Source organism: Trichoderma ghanense, assembly GCF_004382785.1.
Source record: "Trichoderma ghanense strain CCMA-1212 chromosome Unknown scaffold_5, whole genome shotgun sequence".
Lineage (NCBI taxonomy): Eukaryota > Fungi > Ascomycota > Sordariomycetes > Hypocreales > Hypocreaceae > Trichoderma > Trichoderma ghanense.
In genome coordinates, this window is record NW_027395668.1 from 167,202 (window position 1) to 183,367 (window position 16,166).

The following is a 16,166-nucleotide window of genomic DNA, read 5'->3' on the forward strand; positions in this document are numbered from 1 at the left end:
CCCCATCAGTTAACGAGCTACCAAGCAACTCGCTTTGCAGACGGGCTAAACCAACCAGCTGCTGGCTTGTCTCCTCTAGTTCCCGCCCTGAGGCTGTCCATCGCGTGCAGTCTGTGTCTCGCCCGCGCGGTCCGCAAGGCACCCGGCGCCCACTGGCTTGGTGGTTGGTTGCCTTTTTCTCCTTCTCCAGCGTTCCTATTTGTACCAAGTCCATGACTGTCCGGGCGGCTGAGACTCCATCACCAGGCCCGCAACCTCGTCTTGCACGCTGGCCATCTGACACTGGCTACCATGACCAGACGCTGATATAGCGCTTCAGCTGCTGGCTCCTTGCATTTATTGTGCGTCCGGGCAATAGCTGGCCTCTTCTCGCTCCCCCTTTTCAACTTGAACCTACCAACGTTGTGCTGTGTCTTGTTCCTGTTGATTCTTCTGCTGCTGGTTGTGACACATAGCTGCACAAGTACCCTGCACTCTCAGTCAACCCCGCTGCTGTTCTGCCTGCTTCTTCTCAACCATACATACTGTCTTGCAGTCAGCCCGGCTTCTGCCTGGACGAGTGCCTGTCATTGGGGCTGCCCAGGCTTCAGAGTACACAACCAAAGGTTACCCTACCTACCAAGCCATACGCTGACTGTACTTCCATTTCATCCACCCAACCAGTCTGCTTGCCTGCCTGTTCCCCCTCCACTCTATTTCCAAGGGCACTCACTTCGTTGCCCGTCGTTCATCGTCTCCCGGGTGCCGCGTTGGAGAGACAACCGCATCACCGCCGGCGCATGGGCCTTTTGGTAAGGCACCATCTGCCATCCTCATGCTCGAAACCAGGGCCGAGCCCTCGCAGGGCGTGTCCGAGGAGAAGACGGAGCCCTTCTCTCAGTCGGAGATCGAGGCCCGATTCCACGGCGTCGGGGACGATGAGCCAGGCATCCCTGCGGACCCCGAGGCCGTTCCGCTCGACGTCTTGCAAGTCGAAGATCACCACCACAAGCAAGGCATCCGCATCCTCGTGCGGCCCCTCACTAAGCTTCCCGGCACCCGCTCAGTGAGTCCCGGCAGCGACAATTGCCAGTGGCTGGCTCTGCGCGCCGAGGTGGCCTCATCGGACAAGCCTGAGCACAAGGTCCTGGCTGTGACTCAGACCTCCAAGGACATCAAGTTCTCCGTCAGGATACCCGGATCTGCCGAGGACGACTTGTCACGACCGCCACTATGGTGTGAACTCTACTACGATCCCGCCAGCGACAAGGTCATCTTCCTCAACCGGTCGGATGTGCCCATCCTGCTCGGCCGTGTGTCTCATGCCGCCGCCGCCGCCAGCCCTCCACCGAGCGAACGCCATATCATCAACCCAGGCCTCGCCAAGGGCCTCACCCCAGGCACTTTTAGGATCAAAGTGAGAGACATTGCCGTACTCGACTTTCGCATTCTGGAGAAACGCCCAGTGGCCATCTATCAGCAGCCAATCTCGCTGGCAGTGCCCGAAGAGGACTCGCCCGCATCGCCATCATTTGTCACTTCTGACCAAGTCAACGCAAGTATGAAGAGAGCACTTACCCCGGAGGAAGATGTCAAGAGAGCGAAACGGAGAATTTCAGACGCTGGCGGGGGACGCGATGACGGCGTCATCATGTTTCTAGGGCCAGCGGACCCTCTCGTTTTCCCCCTTCCTGCCGCGAGGGAGGCCAAGGAAGTGGCTGCATCCAACGGCCATGCACTCTTGGACGCAGAGCAGGGCGAGACGATTGCTGTCAATGGAGTGTGTGAACTGGACGAGTACCACTTGACGAAACGCGAGCCCATTGCGTCCACGGCTCTGTCGGCAGTCTATACCGCATCACACTCGCAGGTGCCCAATAACATTGTCACTGTCAAGGTGCTCAAGACGAGGGTCGCAAACCCAGACAATAAGCCGCTGGTGCACGAGCGAAGCGTCATCCGCCAAGCAGACATGTGGCTGCGAGAGTGCCAAAGCCAACAAGACTTGCAGCACGATTCCATTGTACGCTACTACGGAGGAGATGCCAGGTTCCTGAGTCTCTACATGGAGCACATTGACGCCAAAGATCTCACTTCTGCTACCAAGTGGAGGAACAAGACTAGTGACGAGTTTGTGGGAACACGCGAAGACTCCGTCCGAATTCTACGCGACATCTCGGGCGCCCTCAACTACCTCCACGGCCGCAAACTCGTGCACAACGACATCAAGCCCGCCAATATCTTGTACTCGCCCGAGCGTGGCGCCGTCCTCTGCGACTTTGGGCTGACGACGCCGGCGGCAAGCTCACCGTCAGGTGGCGGAACTCCTTACTACATCCCTCCCGAGTTCATCACGCGCAAGAGCCGCGGCCCAGCCTCTGACGTCTGGGCGCTGGGCGTCACGATGCTATACACGATGCGCTTCATCAAGTTCCCAGACTCGCGCGCACGCAGGCAGCATCCCAAGCCGCTGTACTGGCAGATCGCGCAGATCCACGGCCAGCCGGCGCCGCCTTACGCTTACAAGCAGTACGGCAATGGCCAGCCGGCGGTGAACCAGATGAGAGACTGGCTCACGGAGATTTACGAAGCAAGAGAGAGGCTGAACCCCAAAGACCGCTTGGAGCGGCTGGTCAGGGATATGCTGGCGCCGAACCCAGCTCAGCGCATTACGATGGACAGGATTGTTAGAGAACTCGCAGCGGAACAAACAAATACAAGCCGCTAATGGGACGATGCCCTACAAAGCTTTCTCATACGAGCTACCCATTCCTATATTCCTTTTTCACCTGGTTTTGGTTTTACGTTTGCATTTTTATCATTTCGGTCATGAAATCTTTGACAACCACATTGGGATCTGGAGTTTATTTGGGAATCACATACACCATTTACGAGGCAGACAGCAAGCGTGTTTGAAGGGAGCACAAGATGGAAGATACACCGGAGTAAGCAGCATGCGGTTATACGGCATTTGGCATTGGCTGACTGAAGCAGGGAAGAAGAAATCGACGACTGTCTTTTATTTCTTTTTCCTGCTATCCTGCCCTATCTGTTCTTTTCATCTCTTCCTCTTTTCCCCTCCTCTTGCGCTGTTTCATTCTTATGATACCTTATAACATTTGGAGAACTTAATTGTACATATACACCTTATACATTCTTGTACTGTTATTATATCTCGACGTTTGCATGGCGGCATTCAAAGACAGACACAGAAAGAGACAGAGAAGATGGCATATACGCATAAGGAATTGAAGGTCACGCTACTGCGCTAATATCATTATCTTGCAATTCATGATGCATGACGAGCCCCCGTGTTCGTGTCTTCGTGTATAATATCTTGGTGTATATAATTAATACCCCCATCCATGTCACACGTCCATCAATCACAGACCCAGACCCAGGGAAAAGGCAACCGCCAGGCCAACAACCGTGGCCAAAACAGACTTGTCAGAGCCCATCAAGCCAGCAGCATTCTTCTTGTCAGCGGGAGCAGAGCTGTTGCCGCTATCACCACCCTTTGACGAATCCGTGCCGTTGTCATTGTCGTTCTCGTCCTCCTCCGTAACGGTATGCATCTCCAAACCCTCCGAGGTAGAGCAGTTGCTCGGGCCGGTGGCGTTCTTGGTGAAGCGGATGTCGGCGCAGTTGTACAGGGCGCTGCCGGACTCGCCGCTGGTGACGACCTGGATGGAGGCGAGGGTGCCTTCCTTGATGTCTGCGCCGGCGTCGAGGGAGGGCAGGGCGAGCTTGTCGATGCAGAGGGTGCCCTTGCCGGTGACGTTGACGAGGGACGGGGTGAGGGAGATGTTGAAGTTGGTCGTGTTTGCGCCGAGGCCGAGGTTGACGAAGAGGTAGGTCCATGGGTGGTGGAGCTCGAGCTGGAGGGCGCCGCCGGAGAGGGGCCAGTTTGTGATGTTGCCTGCTTTGTAGGGGACGCCGCCGCCTGTGATGTGGAAGATTTTTTTGGTGTTAGCATTTGCGTTGTGATGATGAGGTTCGTGAAGGGGGCTTGATGGGGGATGAGAATGAGGGGAGGACGTACAGGGATAGTCCCACTGGCTGTACTTGTCTTCGTTTTCCTCAGCGAGGGTGTCGGCTCGCCATTCGGGGTATTCGATGGCGAAGTGGGCGGTGACGGCCTGGATGGCGGCGAGGCCGAGGAGGAGAGACTTGAGGGCCATTTTTGTGGTGTTTTGTTGGTGGTGGTGGAAAGAAGGGGGTGGGTTGGTGAAGAAGGGAGGAGAGGAGGAGGAGGTGAAGAAGAAGAGGGGGTATTAAGGTCAAGACACAGCTGGGAGCATGGACCAGGTTCTTTCTTCCTTTTTTTTTTTTTTTTTTGAAGAACGGGATACACAGACGATATTTATATTGGCCATCAAGGTGGTCGGTTGCACAGATACATTATGGGGGGTGGAAACTACAACAACAGCAGCGAATGAACAGCTACTATAGGAGGGGAGGAAAGAAAGGGTACCTGGATAGGCCGGCGGTTGGTTAGTCACGGTTAAGCTTGTTTTGAGCATATAAGTTGGACCAGGCTGGATGGCGAGAGGGTGATTCGATTGGCTTGCTGCTTCGGTTCCCTTGTTTAGTCGTGGATCTATGTTATGATCTGAGCAGATATTGCTGTTAGTTGGGGAGAGAAGGCGGGTGGTGGAGTTGAGATTTGCACAGGGGCTGTGAGGGCTTTTTGGTGATGAGGATGAGATGAGTGAAGAAACCAACTAATCCTTTTTCACATGACATTCTCATCTCTGCCTCAAATAATACCTTGTCATGGTGTTTTTAATTCTCTTTTGTGGACGTGTCTCACTGCTTTTGTTGTTGTCTCATCCCTCTCAATCCTCAGCTCTCAGCAATCGAAACATACCTTAAGGCTCTCTTTTCACATGGGTAGGTATCTCAGATTTGCACCGGCCGCGGCTGGACTTGTCCTGATTGGGTGCGTACCACCCGAACGCCGGAATCTGTGCAACGACTTAAAAACTTGCTCAAATGCACGCACGAAGCGCAATTGGCCCGGCGCTGTGGTGTGGCTGCTGCTTTCTGCACCTTGACCGTTTCTTTTGTTTGATTTTTTTTTTCTTTTTTTTTTTTTCTGATAATCAATCTCTTTTGGGTTCTTTGTATTTCCGTTCTTCGTTGGTACTTTATGTACATATGCTGGATGCTTGACTGGCTATACATAACTCGCCGAAGAATGGTGTAGTCGGTAGGTGGCTAAAGCCCGGTCCTTATGCAGCTATCTTTGACCTCGATAGCATTACATTCGGTTTTTCTGGGTGTTTTCTTGGTTGGAATCGATCTCAAGGTGACTCTGCGAGAGAGATTCATATGAATTCTGGCTGGCCAGCTTCGAGTTCCTTGGCGGACATGGTTGCATTGTCGGCTTCGAGTCATCTGCTCCCATACCCTAGATCCAATCACAGATCAACTTGTCTGTGGAATAACAGCAAGATTTGAATTAGCAACCAAAGGACCACTGTTTGACGGCATATCTCGCCTCCTTCAAGCCGCCAACACCATGCGGATGGTTAGGCTCGAGATATTAAGGGAACTAGAACTGTACGATCATATGCATCAATATCCTCCCCGTCTAAAGCAAAGTGTTCCCTCACATCCTCTGCCTCCTGTGCTGCCCTGGATCAAAGCAAGAATAACTTCGTATCTCTCAAATGGCTCCAAATTGTGTTCTTTCCTCCCACTAGAGAAGATGGAGGAATCCATCTCTAGTCGCCCTTGTCTCTCGCCACATCACACCCCCATCAAGACCTTTTTGAATTTCTCTTCCGTATCTGCTCAGTCAGTCTCTCGAGCAGCTCCGAGTTCCGATTCACAGCCTTGCTATGCTCTGATAAAGACTCGCCAAAGCCTGTCAACGCCTCGAGGAACCGGTCTAGCTTATCGTCGCGGTCCCTCCCCCTCTCTCTGCTGGAGTGACCCCTAGCTTCTTCGTGACGATGCGGCTCTTTGCCTGAGTTTGTGGGCTTCGTCCTGCGGTCGTTGGCTGCACTAGATGGCTTGTCTTTCCTCTGCTTCCGAGACGGGGCCTCACGGGCAGGCGTGTGGTCGATGTCGCTTTCTCCCTCGGTGTCTTCTGGGAGAGCCCGTTTCCGCTGATTTGGTGGATCTGCAACACGCTGTCGATGGCTTGCACTGTTCCCGTTCTGCTGGTTTATCGTTGTATGACTCTCTCTTCCCTTGCTTTCAGCTGCGGCTGTAGTTTCAGGTCTGGTAGGGTCGGGCGCAGCATCTATCCAACTACTCGGCCGAACATCTTCATCGTCACTGAGGAAACCACTGGAAGCTTCGTTCAAACGCCAAGGAGCGGGGTGTGAAGTTTCCCTAACCGGCCTCTCCGCTCCATCTTGAGGCTCGCGTGCATCGGATGCAACGACAGGGTTCTTTTGCGCTGTCTTCTCTGCTTTGACTTTCTCATCGATCTTGATGGGCCTCTGGTAATCCTCGTGGAAGACGTATGTGTTGAAGTTGCTCCTTGGATACTTGTCTCGGATAAGCTTCATGAGCTTCTTGCTCTTGAAAATTTGTGCCTTATAGATTATTCGAAGAGCAACGACATGAGCCCACGTCACCTTGGTGTGCATCATATTTCTCGCAATCGAATGGTTTGTGATTTTGCCGACGGTTGACTTTGGCAGCGACGCATGCTCGACGATATAAGGCCACACTTCGCGAGATTCGGCATCCCAGGTGGTGTAATTCTCGAGGTAGACGTCCTTTAACTTCCTGTACAGTCTCTTTTCCTCTGGTGTGTGATAGAGGCATGGTGGGTAGCATGCTTCGTCGGTTTGGGCCTCTTGTTGGCCGGTGGTCGGAGACTGTGACATGCTTGGCGATTTGGTAGCTGCTGGAGGTTAGCAACAGTACGAAACAACACAGAAGGAGAGGATCGTATACAAATCGAATCTGCATGAAGTTTGTGACGTTGAGAGAGAATGATAAGAGCTCAAGTTGTCGAGAGTGCCTTGATGTTGGACGAGGAAGAGATAGAAGGATGTCGATCCAGTACTAGAGATGAAGAGAGAGAGGATCATGAGGTTGATAAAGAGAAAAGGGAGAAAAAAGTTGTCAGATAAGTGAAAGCTTGAAGAGAAGGGTGAAGGGGGAAAGAAGTGAAAGAAAAGTGAGAGAAGGGGGATCTTATATTTATCGAGATTTTGCCCAAGGCGGTCGAGGCGCGGGTGCTCACAGGACATCACCGCCTTAGGGACGAAGATTTCGCCTTGTATCAAAGGCAGAGAATCTCTACAGGATGTTCTCTTGCTCTCTTCAACTCGAAATCAATAAAGTTCCCATCTCTAGTCGATGTATTTATATATAGTCTACGATATATAGCGAAATATGATCTATATCAACACCGCCGCGAAACGCCTGCCTCACGCACTCCTTCGCCATCGATATATCACAGCTTTGATCCTTCAGCGGCAGCCTCCCTCTCTTCCCTCAGCACATCCTCTCTCAGCCGAACCTCCACCCGCGAAGGACCAGCCTTACCGAAACTCACCAAGACTACCCTCTCCCAGTCCCCCCCTCTACCCGAGTCCTTGAGCTCCGGACCCGGCTTCTCCAACCCAAGCACGGCTCTCTTATCGCTCTTCCTGACAAACAAATTGTACGGACTCATCACCTTGTCTGCCCACGGAATGCTAGCCGTGGCATGCTCACGACCCTTCTCTGTATCCGCCGTCGGAATCGCCTTTACAAACTTGAGCAGCTGCCTGCGCTGCTTCGTATAGTGAAGAGGTCCCTCTTCTACCGAAGCCGTAGGGCCCTTGAGAAACTTGGTGAGAAGCGAGAGGATGTAGTACTGAGGCGGAAACAGAATGATTTCATTCGCAGCCACGCGAGAGAGAAACGTCTGCGGGGGAGCAAAGAGCGCTTCGGTGTGCTCGACGCCGCCATCTGGTGTTGGAACAATCATCTCGGATGGCACGCCGGTGCGGGAGATGGGGATCAGATACAAGTACATCTGAGTGGTGAAGCGTTTCGGGACGCCAACTGGAGTTACCCATCTCGTGAAAGGGACGAGTCCATCTATAACAGATGTGTCAATTCACAGTCAGCACTCATGGGAAATTGTTCGGTAACAAACCTAGGTCAGCTTCTGCGCCAATCTCCTTGAGCCAATCCGCAAACTTGATCTGGCTGCCATGGATCCTCTTCCTCGCCTCGTCTCTCTCCTGCTGAGGCAGATCAACCAAACGGCCATCCTTCGTGGCGAGCAAAATGCCCGTCTCTTCGAAACACTCGCGAACAGCACCAAGCCGGTAAGCCGGACCATCAACATGGCGATCCTTCGCCCCAGGAGCCGGGATGTCGCCGTCGTGAAAAGCGTCCAAGTTGCCCCCGGGAAAGACGTGTGCGGATGCAAACGAGGTGGACGTCTTGACCCGATGCAGCAGCAGAACCTCGTTGGAGGGAGACAGCAGCACAATGGAAGAGCTCGGCCGCGGCTCGGGAACCGGTTTCTTTGTTGCGCCAGAGTCCTTTTCTTCTTCCTTCCGGGGAGACGCGGGCGACGAGTAGAGACGCGTCCAGGTTGGCGGTTTAGACGCCATGAGGGCGGCTCTGAGATTGACGGGACGGAGACAGTCGGTGGCCGGTCTGTGAGCTGATGATGCGAGGCTGCTGACACGACGAGGCAACGACCTGGTGACAGCGCATGAGACGAGATCCATCGGGGGCTGAAAAGAGCGGAATGAGACGCAGACGATCTGGGGTGGTGTGAGATGCAGCGTGTCCCGCATCCCCTGTTTTGCTGTACGCAGAGGGGCGACGAGCCGAGGTCCGGTTTGTCTGCCGGCTCTAGTTTGCGGGGGAAAAGAGACGGGCATCGCCCTGCAATCACTCCGTGCTCCGAAGGCTGGAGAAATGGGGCCCCGATCTCATCTCACGCGGATATAAAATGGGCCATGAGCCATGAAACTGCGCTATGCTGCAAGGGGTCATCATTGTCATGAAGGGGGGCAAAGTTCTCGTGAGAAAAGCGGCATATCCTATACAATAAACCACAATATCCTGTGCAACATCATGAAAGGCTAGACAGAGAGAATATGGGAAGAAAAGAGCAAAGAGCAGGAAAAGAGATAAACGCCCACTGAAACTCCTGTACGCTCATGATCATGCCTAGGCTCATGCCCCGGGTGCTCATATCCGTCCTCTATCAGTATCGCTTCCTTTCTTTACCGCGCAAATTCACTTTCCACAAACAGCACACACTCTTCGACTCGCACCACTGCTTCACCTCCATGGTGCTCACCTCGCCGTCAAAACCCACGCGTGTCAACTGCCCGCAATTCAGCCACGTCGTTAGATCCTCCAGCACGATTGGATCATAAAGCAGCATCTTCTCATACCATGAAGGGTTTGCAGGATCCGTTGTCCTCGGTGCAGAAGTCACAGCTTTGGTTATATACTCATGGCTAAGAGGCCGATCGTCAGTCGGATAAAGGGATAGCGACGGATCGGTGTCGTCCATGACAGATATAGAGAGATCGACCTGCAGCGGCGAAGAGGCACATTCGGGAGACGGTGATGGTATCGGCGATAGGCTGCCGTCGCTCTCAGATGCGGAGTCGGGAATCTCGACAACAACTTTGGCGGGCTGGGCTTTGCGCTTCCGTGCCGTGGATGCTTCTGCCGCACTCTTTGATGGCGTCTTCTTTCCTTTGGAAGTGCTTGCTGCACTCCGTTTCCCAGAAGCAGAAGAAGCAGTAGCAGCCTTCCTAGGTCTGCCCCGAGGCTTTGACGGAGAAACCGGCGGCTGCGCTGATGGTGGAGGTTCCTGTGCTTCGGGAGTACTCCCACTATTCTTCCTTGGCCGCCCACGAGGGGTCTTGACCTCACTTTGTGGGGCATTTCCTCCCGAGGCTGTAGATGTAGTGACGTTTCGCCTCGCACCAGGAGATACGGGGTGATTTCTGCCTTGCCAGCACTGCTCTAACAAGGCGATTTTGGCCTGCCGTGACTTGACTGCTTTGAAACCATAGGAGGCAATTTCTTTGGAAAGTCGAGCATCCGTGTACAGTTCGAAAGATGGCTTTGAAGCCTGGCTCTCAGCTTGCTTTACCTCGCTCATACTGCCTTGTGGCTTTGCGGGCTGACTTTCAACGACCGGCTTGATGCGTCTAGGTATGGGCGATCCCGTTTGAACATCACTGTCTAGTTGTATAGCGTCCTCGGTGATGATGAAGTCGGTGGCCTCGATCATCTTGGATGGCAGAGCATCAACGGGCTCATTGAGAGGCTCACGATGTAAGCTCGTGTCGGCCCCATTGATGCTCGCCGTAGGTAAAGTGATTTTCTTGTCGACGCCCGTATAACCGAAAGGATCTTCCTCAGAGAGCGCCGGCAACGGCGGAGAAGACCTTTCCATGATCTTGCTCAGCTCAACATCAAACAAGTCTCCGTCAACGTCGCGAGCACCAGCAGCCCATAACCTCTTCCGTTCTGGCGGCTCAACGCCATCGCTGTTCAGTGGGGTGTCAAGATCGATGTACTCGGCTTGATTAGACCGCCTCATCGCAGCATGGAGATCTCGTAGAAACGTAGGCGAAGCCTCAACCGCTAACTGGCTTGACGTCCCAAACACGAAATCTTGCCGGGCGACCTCTTGAAGTGCCTCTGTTGGAGGCAACAGGACTGGTGGCCGGGGTGGAGCCGGCTTCTTCTTCTTGGCTGCTGAAGCTTTGGTCGTCCTCTTTCTGGGCTTTGCCTTGTTCCCCCTTTTCGCGGCTGTGGCATCTGGCTCCTTGATCGTGGTGTTTTCATCAGCAGCTAACGGCGCTGGCTCTGACGGCTCTGGAACCCTGTACGCTGATGTCGCAAGCTCTGTGATGGTCCGTGGTCTCTTCTTCGGTGCTTTTGCTTTCTGTTTGGGAGGATCCGCATTATCTGCCTTGTAAGGCGCTTCTGCGGGTGCGGCAGATGTCATGACAAGTTCGACAAGCTTTCGCTTTCTCAGTATGCTGACATCTTCATCCGTAGTAGTCGTAGCATTCTGCTGTAGCTGATTCGGGCACTTGTAGATTTCGAGGAGCTGCTCAAAGTTCCTGGCATCTCCACGTGGCTCTCCTGGTGATTGTAGACCCTCAAGAGCAGGAGGACTCGGCTTCAGAATAGTCGTAACCTTGTGGGATGGCCGAGTCCAGTCCAGCCTCCGAATCATGGCCGGCTCTAGCCTCAGTGGCGCATTGATATCATTCTCAACCCGCAATGGCTCGACTACTGCTGCAGGGGACGGTCCATCTGTCGTCTCTCGAGCCGGCATTTGCTCAGTTTTCTCGGTATCTATCGGCTCTGGCTCACTGGAATCACTCTGGGAACTGTACGCTTTTAATGTGAACTTTTTCCATGGCTGGTCCTTCGCCGGGGAGCTAGACTGCGATCTGAATCGGGGAGGCGTTGCATGATCTCTTCTAGCCTCTGGAGTCCGTGTGGCGGGAGGATCAATGATCAACAGTGAGGTGTCATCGGCTTCTGTGGTTTCCATTCCTCTTGAGATTGATGGGGATGGCCTTCGTGAAAATCCAATATGCTGCCCAGTCCGTGTCCTCGTGAATTCTGTTTCCTCGTCAGATGAGATGACAAATGCCGGATCGCCGCGTGTCGTTGGCTGATTCCTGGCACCGCGTGATAGTATGTCCCCAATGGCCGGTAAATCAGGCGATGACGAGCGAAAGAAGTGAGATCTCCGGTTGGCGCTCCGTGATGGCGAAGAGAGAAAGGCATTAGGAGACGCCATCACGCCGAGAGCAGACCGCTGAGAGCGCAGCGCGCATCTCAGCAAGCTTCCGCGCAGCAGGATGATGAAGTAGCGAGTTTGTACCTCATAAAATGGGACGGGAGATGTTTGCCGGTATACGCATCAATTGCTTGGGCGTCACTGCTCTCTACCTCATGGCAGACCAGAAGCGTGTTTGATGTTGTCCCATCAAGATCATTCACGCCATCTGGAGAAAAGCGGGGCACAGCAGAGGCGCGGAATCGCCACGCTGTCACATGACTGGTCAGCTGACGCACAGAAAGCCCTCCCCGCCCCACGAAATTCATGGGCCATGTCAAATTTCCCTAGGCGAATTTTCGCTGTATCCCACCACAACGGCCCTCGACAACTTCTTCCCGCCAAACGCATCCTAACCGCCTCTTCACCACCACTTTCCCCCCCCCTCACAGCCAAAATGGAGAACGACCGTGGCGAGATCGTCGACCTGTAAGGAGGACTTATGCAGAATTGCTGGAGGAACGCCGAAGTGCTGATTGTTGCCCGTCCAGCTACGTCCCGCGCAAGTGCAGCGCTACCAACCGCATCATCAAGGCCAAGGACCACGGCTCCGTCCAGATCTCCATCGCCAAGGTCGACGAGAACGGCCGCGCCGTCCCCGGCGAGAACCACGTCTACGCCCTCTGCGGCTTCATCCGCGCCATGGGCGAGTCCGACGACTCCCTGAACCGATTGGCCCAGCGTGACGGTCTCGTCAAGAGCGTCTGGAGCGCTCAGCGATAAATTTTTCCATTTTTTTGCAAACCACGAAAAAAAGACTTGGAAGAGGTACAAATCCAGCGCCGAAACGGACCCCGCCGACGAGAATCCGAGGAACACAGGTTTAACTGACCTGATAGTAGGGACAAGCTCGGGTATGAAGGCAGGCGTGGAAACTAGAGTTGGCTGCATGTAGCAAATCCAATTCAAGGCGTTTTGGCTCCGTTTCGAGACAAACTTGGCGACACTGAGAAATATGCGACGCGGACGTGACGTTGATTGAACATTTCCTATCGTCTTTATAAATCACCCACCGGCTAGCAAAGTCTCCTCGGACGAGCGGCTCTTCTGTTCTCCATGATCGGGGGGATTTTGGGGCTACTTCGATAGCCACCGAGCCGAAGATGAAACACATGGCCTTCAAAAAGCTGTGGCGGTTAAGTCGCTCGTCATAGTACAGATACGGGTCATACATGCTTAAGGTAGTTAACTGTTCATTATGAGTTTCCATATTAATATGAACTTCTAGAATTACCATTACTACTCTCATCACTAACTCCCAGAAAGTCGATTCCTGTCTCTACCTTCCACTCTCGATGCCTTCTTTGTACGCGCTCAAGGCACGATCTCTGGCACCTTTATGCTCGATAATCTGCTTCGGATAGCCCTGCTTCTTCGCTTTCGTACCAGCACCTCGATTGTACGGATCATGGATTTCCTTATCGCTCAATCCCGCCAACTCTGGAACCCATTTTCGAATGTAATCGCCATGGGGATCGAACTTTTCACTCTGGAGCAGCGGGTTGAAGATGCGGAAGTAGGGCTGAGGATCGACTCCCACGCTCGCACTGAACCCCCAGCCGCCATTGTTGCTCGCGAAATCGCCATCCACCAAGTGCTCCATGAAATACCGCTCACCCATGCGCCAATCGATGAGCAGGTCTTTGGAGAGGAACGACGCGACAATCATTCGGCACCGGTTGTGCATGTATCCCGTGTGATTGAGCTGGCGCATCGCAGCGTCGACAATGGGAAACCCCGTCCGGCCCTCGCACCATGCGGCGAAGTGGTCCCGGTCATAGGACCATTGGATGTTGGAGTACTCTGGCTTGAATGGCTTGTTCATGCTGATTCGGTGTTGTTAGTGTACTTGTTGCAGGACTTGCACAATTTATAGCTTACCAGACATATGGCCAATGAACGAGAACATGCTTGTAAAAGTCTCGCCAAGCGATCTCGCTGATCCAGACTTGAATCCCCTGGTGTCCGCCATCCAGCTTCTTTGTTTTGTTTCTATCCCTGGCTGTTCGAACGCAGGTCCTTGAACTGATCGTTCCGCTCGCAAGATGGACAGACAGCCGCGACGTGCCGTCATCCCCTGGAATGTTCCGCTTGTTGTGGTAGTCGCCAATGGCCTCGTCGCAGTATTTATCCAGCCTCGCCATAGCTTCGTGTTCACCGCAAGGCCACAAGGCACGGAGAGTTTTCTTCTCTGCGTCGCTAAGCCGCTTGTTCTCTGGCGCATCAGGGATGCTGCAATCGAAGAGATTTCGGAATTTTGTTCGCGTTCCCTCTGGATTCCTCTCAGGCCGATCAAAGAGCTCCAGGAGATCTAGGTTCTCATGTATATGGGCCATCCAGGCGCGATACCAAGGGGAATAAACGGCATATTGCTTGCCGGAACCGGTATGCAACTCTCCCGGAGGCACAACACAAGTGTCATGAACGACTTCAAACGACTTGTTGTTGTCCGCAAAGTGGCGAACCATTCGGGCTTCCCGGCGCAGCTCGTCAACTTCGTATTCGATGTTGGCGAAGAGATGATTGCTGCCCCATTCCTCCATGAGCTCGAAAACGCGCTGCGGGATATGCTTCCTCTTTTCCACTGTTTCGACGTACAGTGGAATATCGAGCGCTGCTAGATCCTGCTTCAGGACGCTCAACGTCCTCAGCATGAAGTCCACTCTGACGGGTGAGGTGAGATGAGCCTCAAAGTCCTGGGGGCTCACGATGTACATGCAAACGAGAGGGATGCCAGATTCTTTCGCTTTAGCACTGGCCAGTGCAAGCGATCGGTTGTCGGTATGTCGTAGGTCCATCTTGAACCAATGAACGACTGCGTCCTTGGGTTCGACTTGTTTGCGAGCTTGAGCAGTCTCTTCCAGAGCCTTGACGAGGACCTCCATGGGCCTGGGGAGCTGATCCGAGTTGTAAGCCTGAGCTCGAGAGTTGCTCATCTCAGGGGGGTAGAAGCGTCGCAGCACGATGCCATTCTCTTCAGCTTCACCAGCGAACGGATGCGGTTGTCGAAGGTCACCTCCGTTCGCTCCATGCTTGAGCTTTTTGGTATGGATTCCGTTGGCTTTGTCTGTGGGGAAAGTCGTCTTTCTCTTTGCACCTTTTAGAGGCATGGCGCAGAATCTGAAGGCCGATGCAGAGACACGAGGCCCTCGTGACGATGAAAGTAGCTGCAGATATGTTTTCTTTGTGACTCGAGAATGACTGATAGCACGGATACTTTTGAAGATCATTTACAATGCCGTTGGGGTCTGGAGCTCAATGATTAACGGAAATACCAGGCTTGAAAACAGGAATGAGCTGAAAAGGAATGCAGAATGATGCGAATTCATAGTCTCGGTTGCCTCGCGTTTATCTACGGGATTTGCCTTGTTCTAATTTGCGCGGGCTGTAAGGGTCTTCGATTTGGACTGCGTCAATGGCGTCTGGAGATCGATATCCTGGCTGCTTTTTAGGAAGTCGGCGCGATTGCAGTGGCTTGGTATCCCTGCGCCAGACGGCGAGACAAGGCGGAGACTGTTGGTGCAGTGGCAGGCGAATCAGATTGGGACAGTCCCATTATGGCTTCCTGCATTACGTCTAGGAAGACCTTGGAAATAATGATGTGATATTATTCCCACTCTCTTGGAAGAAGAGGAGGAGGTTGATATTGGGAGCTGAGCGTGATTCTCATCGTATGTAGGGTGATAGCTCTCGGAGTACTTGGTACTTGGTATTGCTAGGTACCTTAAGTTATTGGGTGGCATGACAAGGCTGGTACACAGTACGAAGTGCCTTACCATGTGACGGCAACAGTCCACCTCTGACATCGTCAAAGGGAAGGTGCGACAATACCACTGTTAGATGCGCATCTTCCCTCTGGAAAGCATCGACAAACCTCATTCACCACCTTTCTTCAAAACGCATCTTCATCCACCCAGAGTCTCCCAGCTTGGTGAATGATGCGACATCCCGACAGCGACTCCGACGGCTACCGCCATGCGCCCAGGCCAGAGTGCCGGCTGAACCCAGAGCCGCCCTTGCGCTAACGTTTCTGCGGCGCAGTCCGGGATCAACTACCTACGTAGAGCTGCCTGGCCACCAGCAAGGATCAATGGTGCCTTATCGTCAGGCCGCGCCGCCGCTGGGCCTCAACGCGTTCCGCCTCGTTTCCAGAACAATTTCGGTTTCAACGCTAGGGCATATTCTGGAGAGAACAGCCGTGCCGAACTTGTACACGTTTTGGAGGTGAATCGTCCTCAGCTCAAGGCTACACACAGCGATATCCATCGCCGGCCCTATCCCGCTCGGTGGCACAAGGCGGGCCTGGTCTGCGTCTCCCAGATATTGAGGGGCCGCGTCCGTCTCACGAGCTCACCATCTCGACGGCCCATAGGCTACAGTCCGC

The 16,166-nt window shown here is 53.6% G+C and overlaps 6 protein-coding genes across 6 annotated transcripts; 2 read left to right on the top strand and 4 right to left on the bottom strand.

Annotated features, from left to right (window-relative positions):
- Window positions 1-814: 814 nt before the first annotated feature.
- On the top strand, window positions 815-2,707 carry CCMA1212_004992 (Serine/threonine-protein kinase sid1; the record flags this gene model as incomplete). Its single annotated transcript, XM_073702273.1, has 1 exon — window positions 815-2,707. The coding sequence occupies one exon, from the start codon at window positions 815-817 to the stop codon at window positions 2,705-2,707; it is 1,893 nt and encodes a 630-aa protein (XP_073558918.1).
- A 655-nt stretch (window positions 2,708-3,362) lies between these two features.
- CCMA1212_004993 (Uncharacterized protein) lies at window positions 3,363-4,160 on the bottom strand (the record flags this gene model as incomplete). Its single annotated transcript, XM_073702274.1, has 1 exon — window positions 3,363-4,160. One exon carries the CDS (start codon window positions 4,158-4,160, stop codon window positions 3,363-3,365), a length of 798 nt encoding a protein of 265 aa, XP_073558990.1.
- A 1,584-nt stretch (window positions 4,161-5,744) lies between these two features.
- Window positions 5,745-6,827, bottom strand: CCMA1212_004994 (uncharacterized protein; the record flags this gene model as incomplete). Its single annotated transcript, XM_073702275.1, has 1 exon — window positions 5,745-6,827. The coding sequence occupies one exon, from the start codon at window positions 6,825-6,827 to the stop codon at window positions 5,745-5,747; it is 1,083 nt and encodes a 360-aa protein (XP_073558917.1).
- Window positions 6,828-7,402: 575 nt separating this feature from the next.
- CCMA1212_004995 (Structure-specific endonuclease subunit slx4) lies at window positions 7,403-11,743 on the bottom strand (the record flags this gene model as incomplete). The annotated part of the gene is made up of 3 exons (XM_073702276.1): window positions 7,403-8,034; window positions 8,093-8,714; window positions 9,260-11,743. 3 exons carry the CDS (start codon window positions 11,741-11,743, stop codon window positions 7,403-7,405), a joined length of 3,738 nt encoding a protein of 1,245 aa, XP_073558989.1.
- A 436-nt stretch (window positions 11,744-12,179) lies between these two features.
- On the top strand, window positions 12,180-12,505 carry CCMA1212_004996 (uncharacterized protein; the record flags this gene model as incomplete). The annotated part of the gene is made up of 2 exons (XM_073702277.1): window positions 12,180-12,211; window positions 12,274-12,505. The coding sequence occupies 2 exons, from the start codon at window positions 12,180-12,182 to the stop codon at window positions 12,503-12,505; spliced, it is 264 nt and encodes an 87-aa protein (XP_073558915.1).
- A 556-nt stretch (window positions 12,506-13,061) lies between these two features.
- CCMA1212_004997 (Deoxyribodipyrimidine photo-lyase) lies at window positions 13,062-15,012 on the bottom strand (the record flags this gene model as incomplete). Its single annotated transcript, XM_073702278.1, has 2 exons — window positions 13,062-13,608; window positions 13,664-15,012. The coding sequence occupies 2 exons, from the start codon at window positions 15,010-15,012 to the stop codon at window positions 13,062-13,064; spliced, it is 1,896 nt and encodes a 631-aa protein (XP_073558916.1).
- Window positions 15,013-16,166: the final 1,154 nt, after the last annotated feature.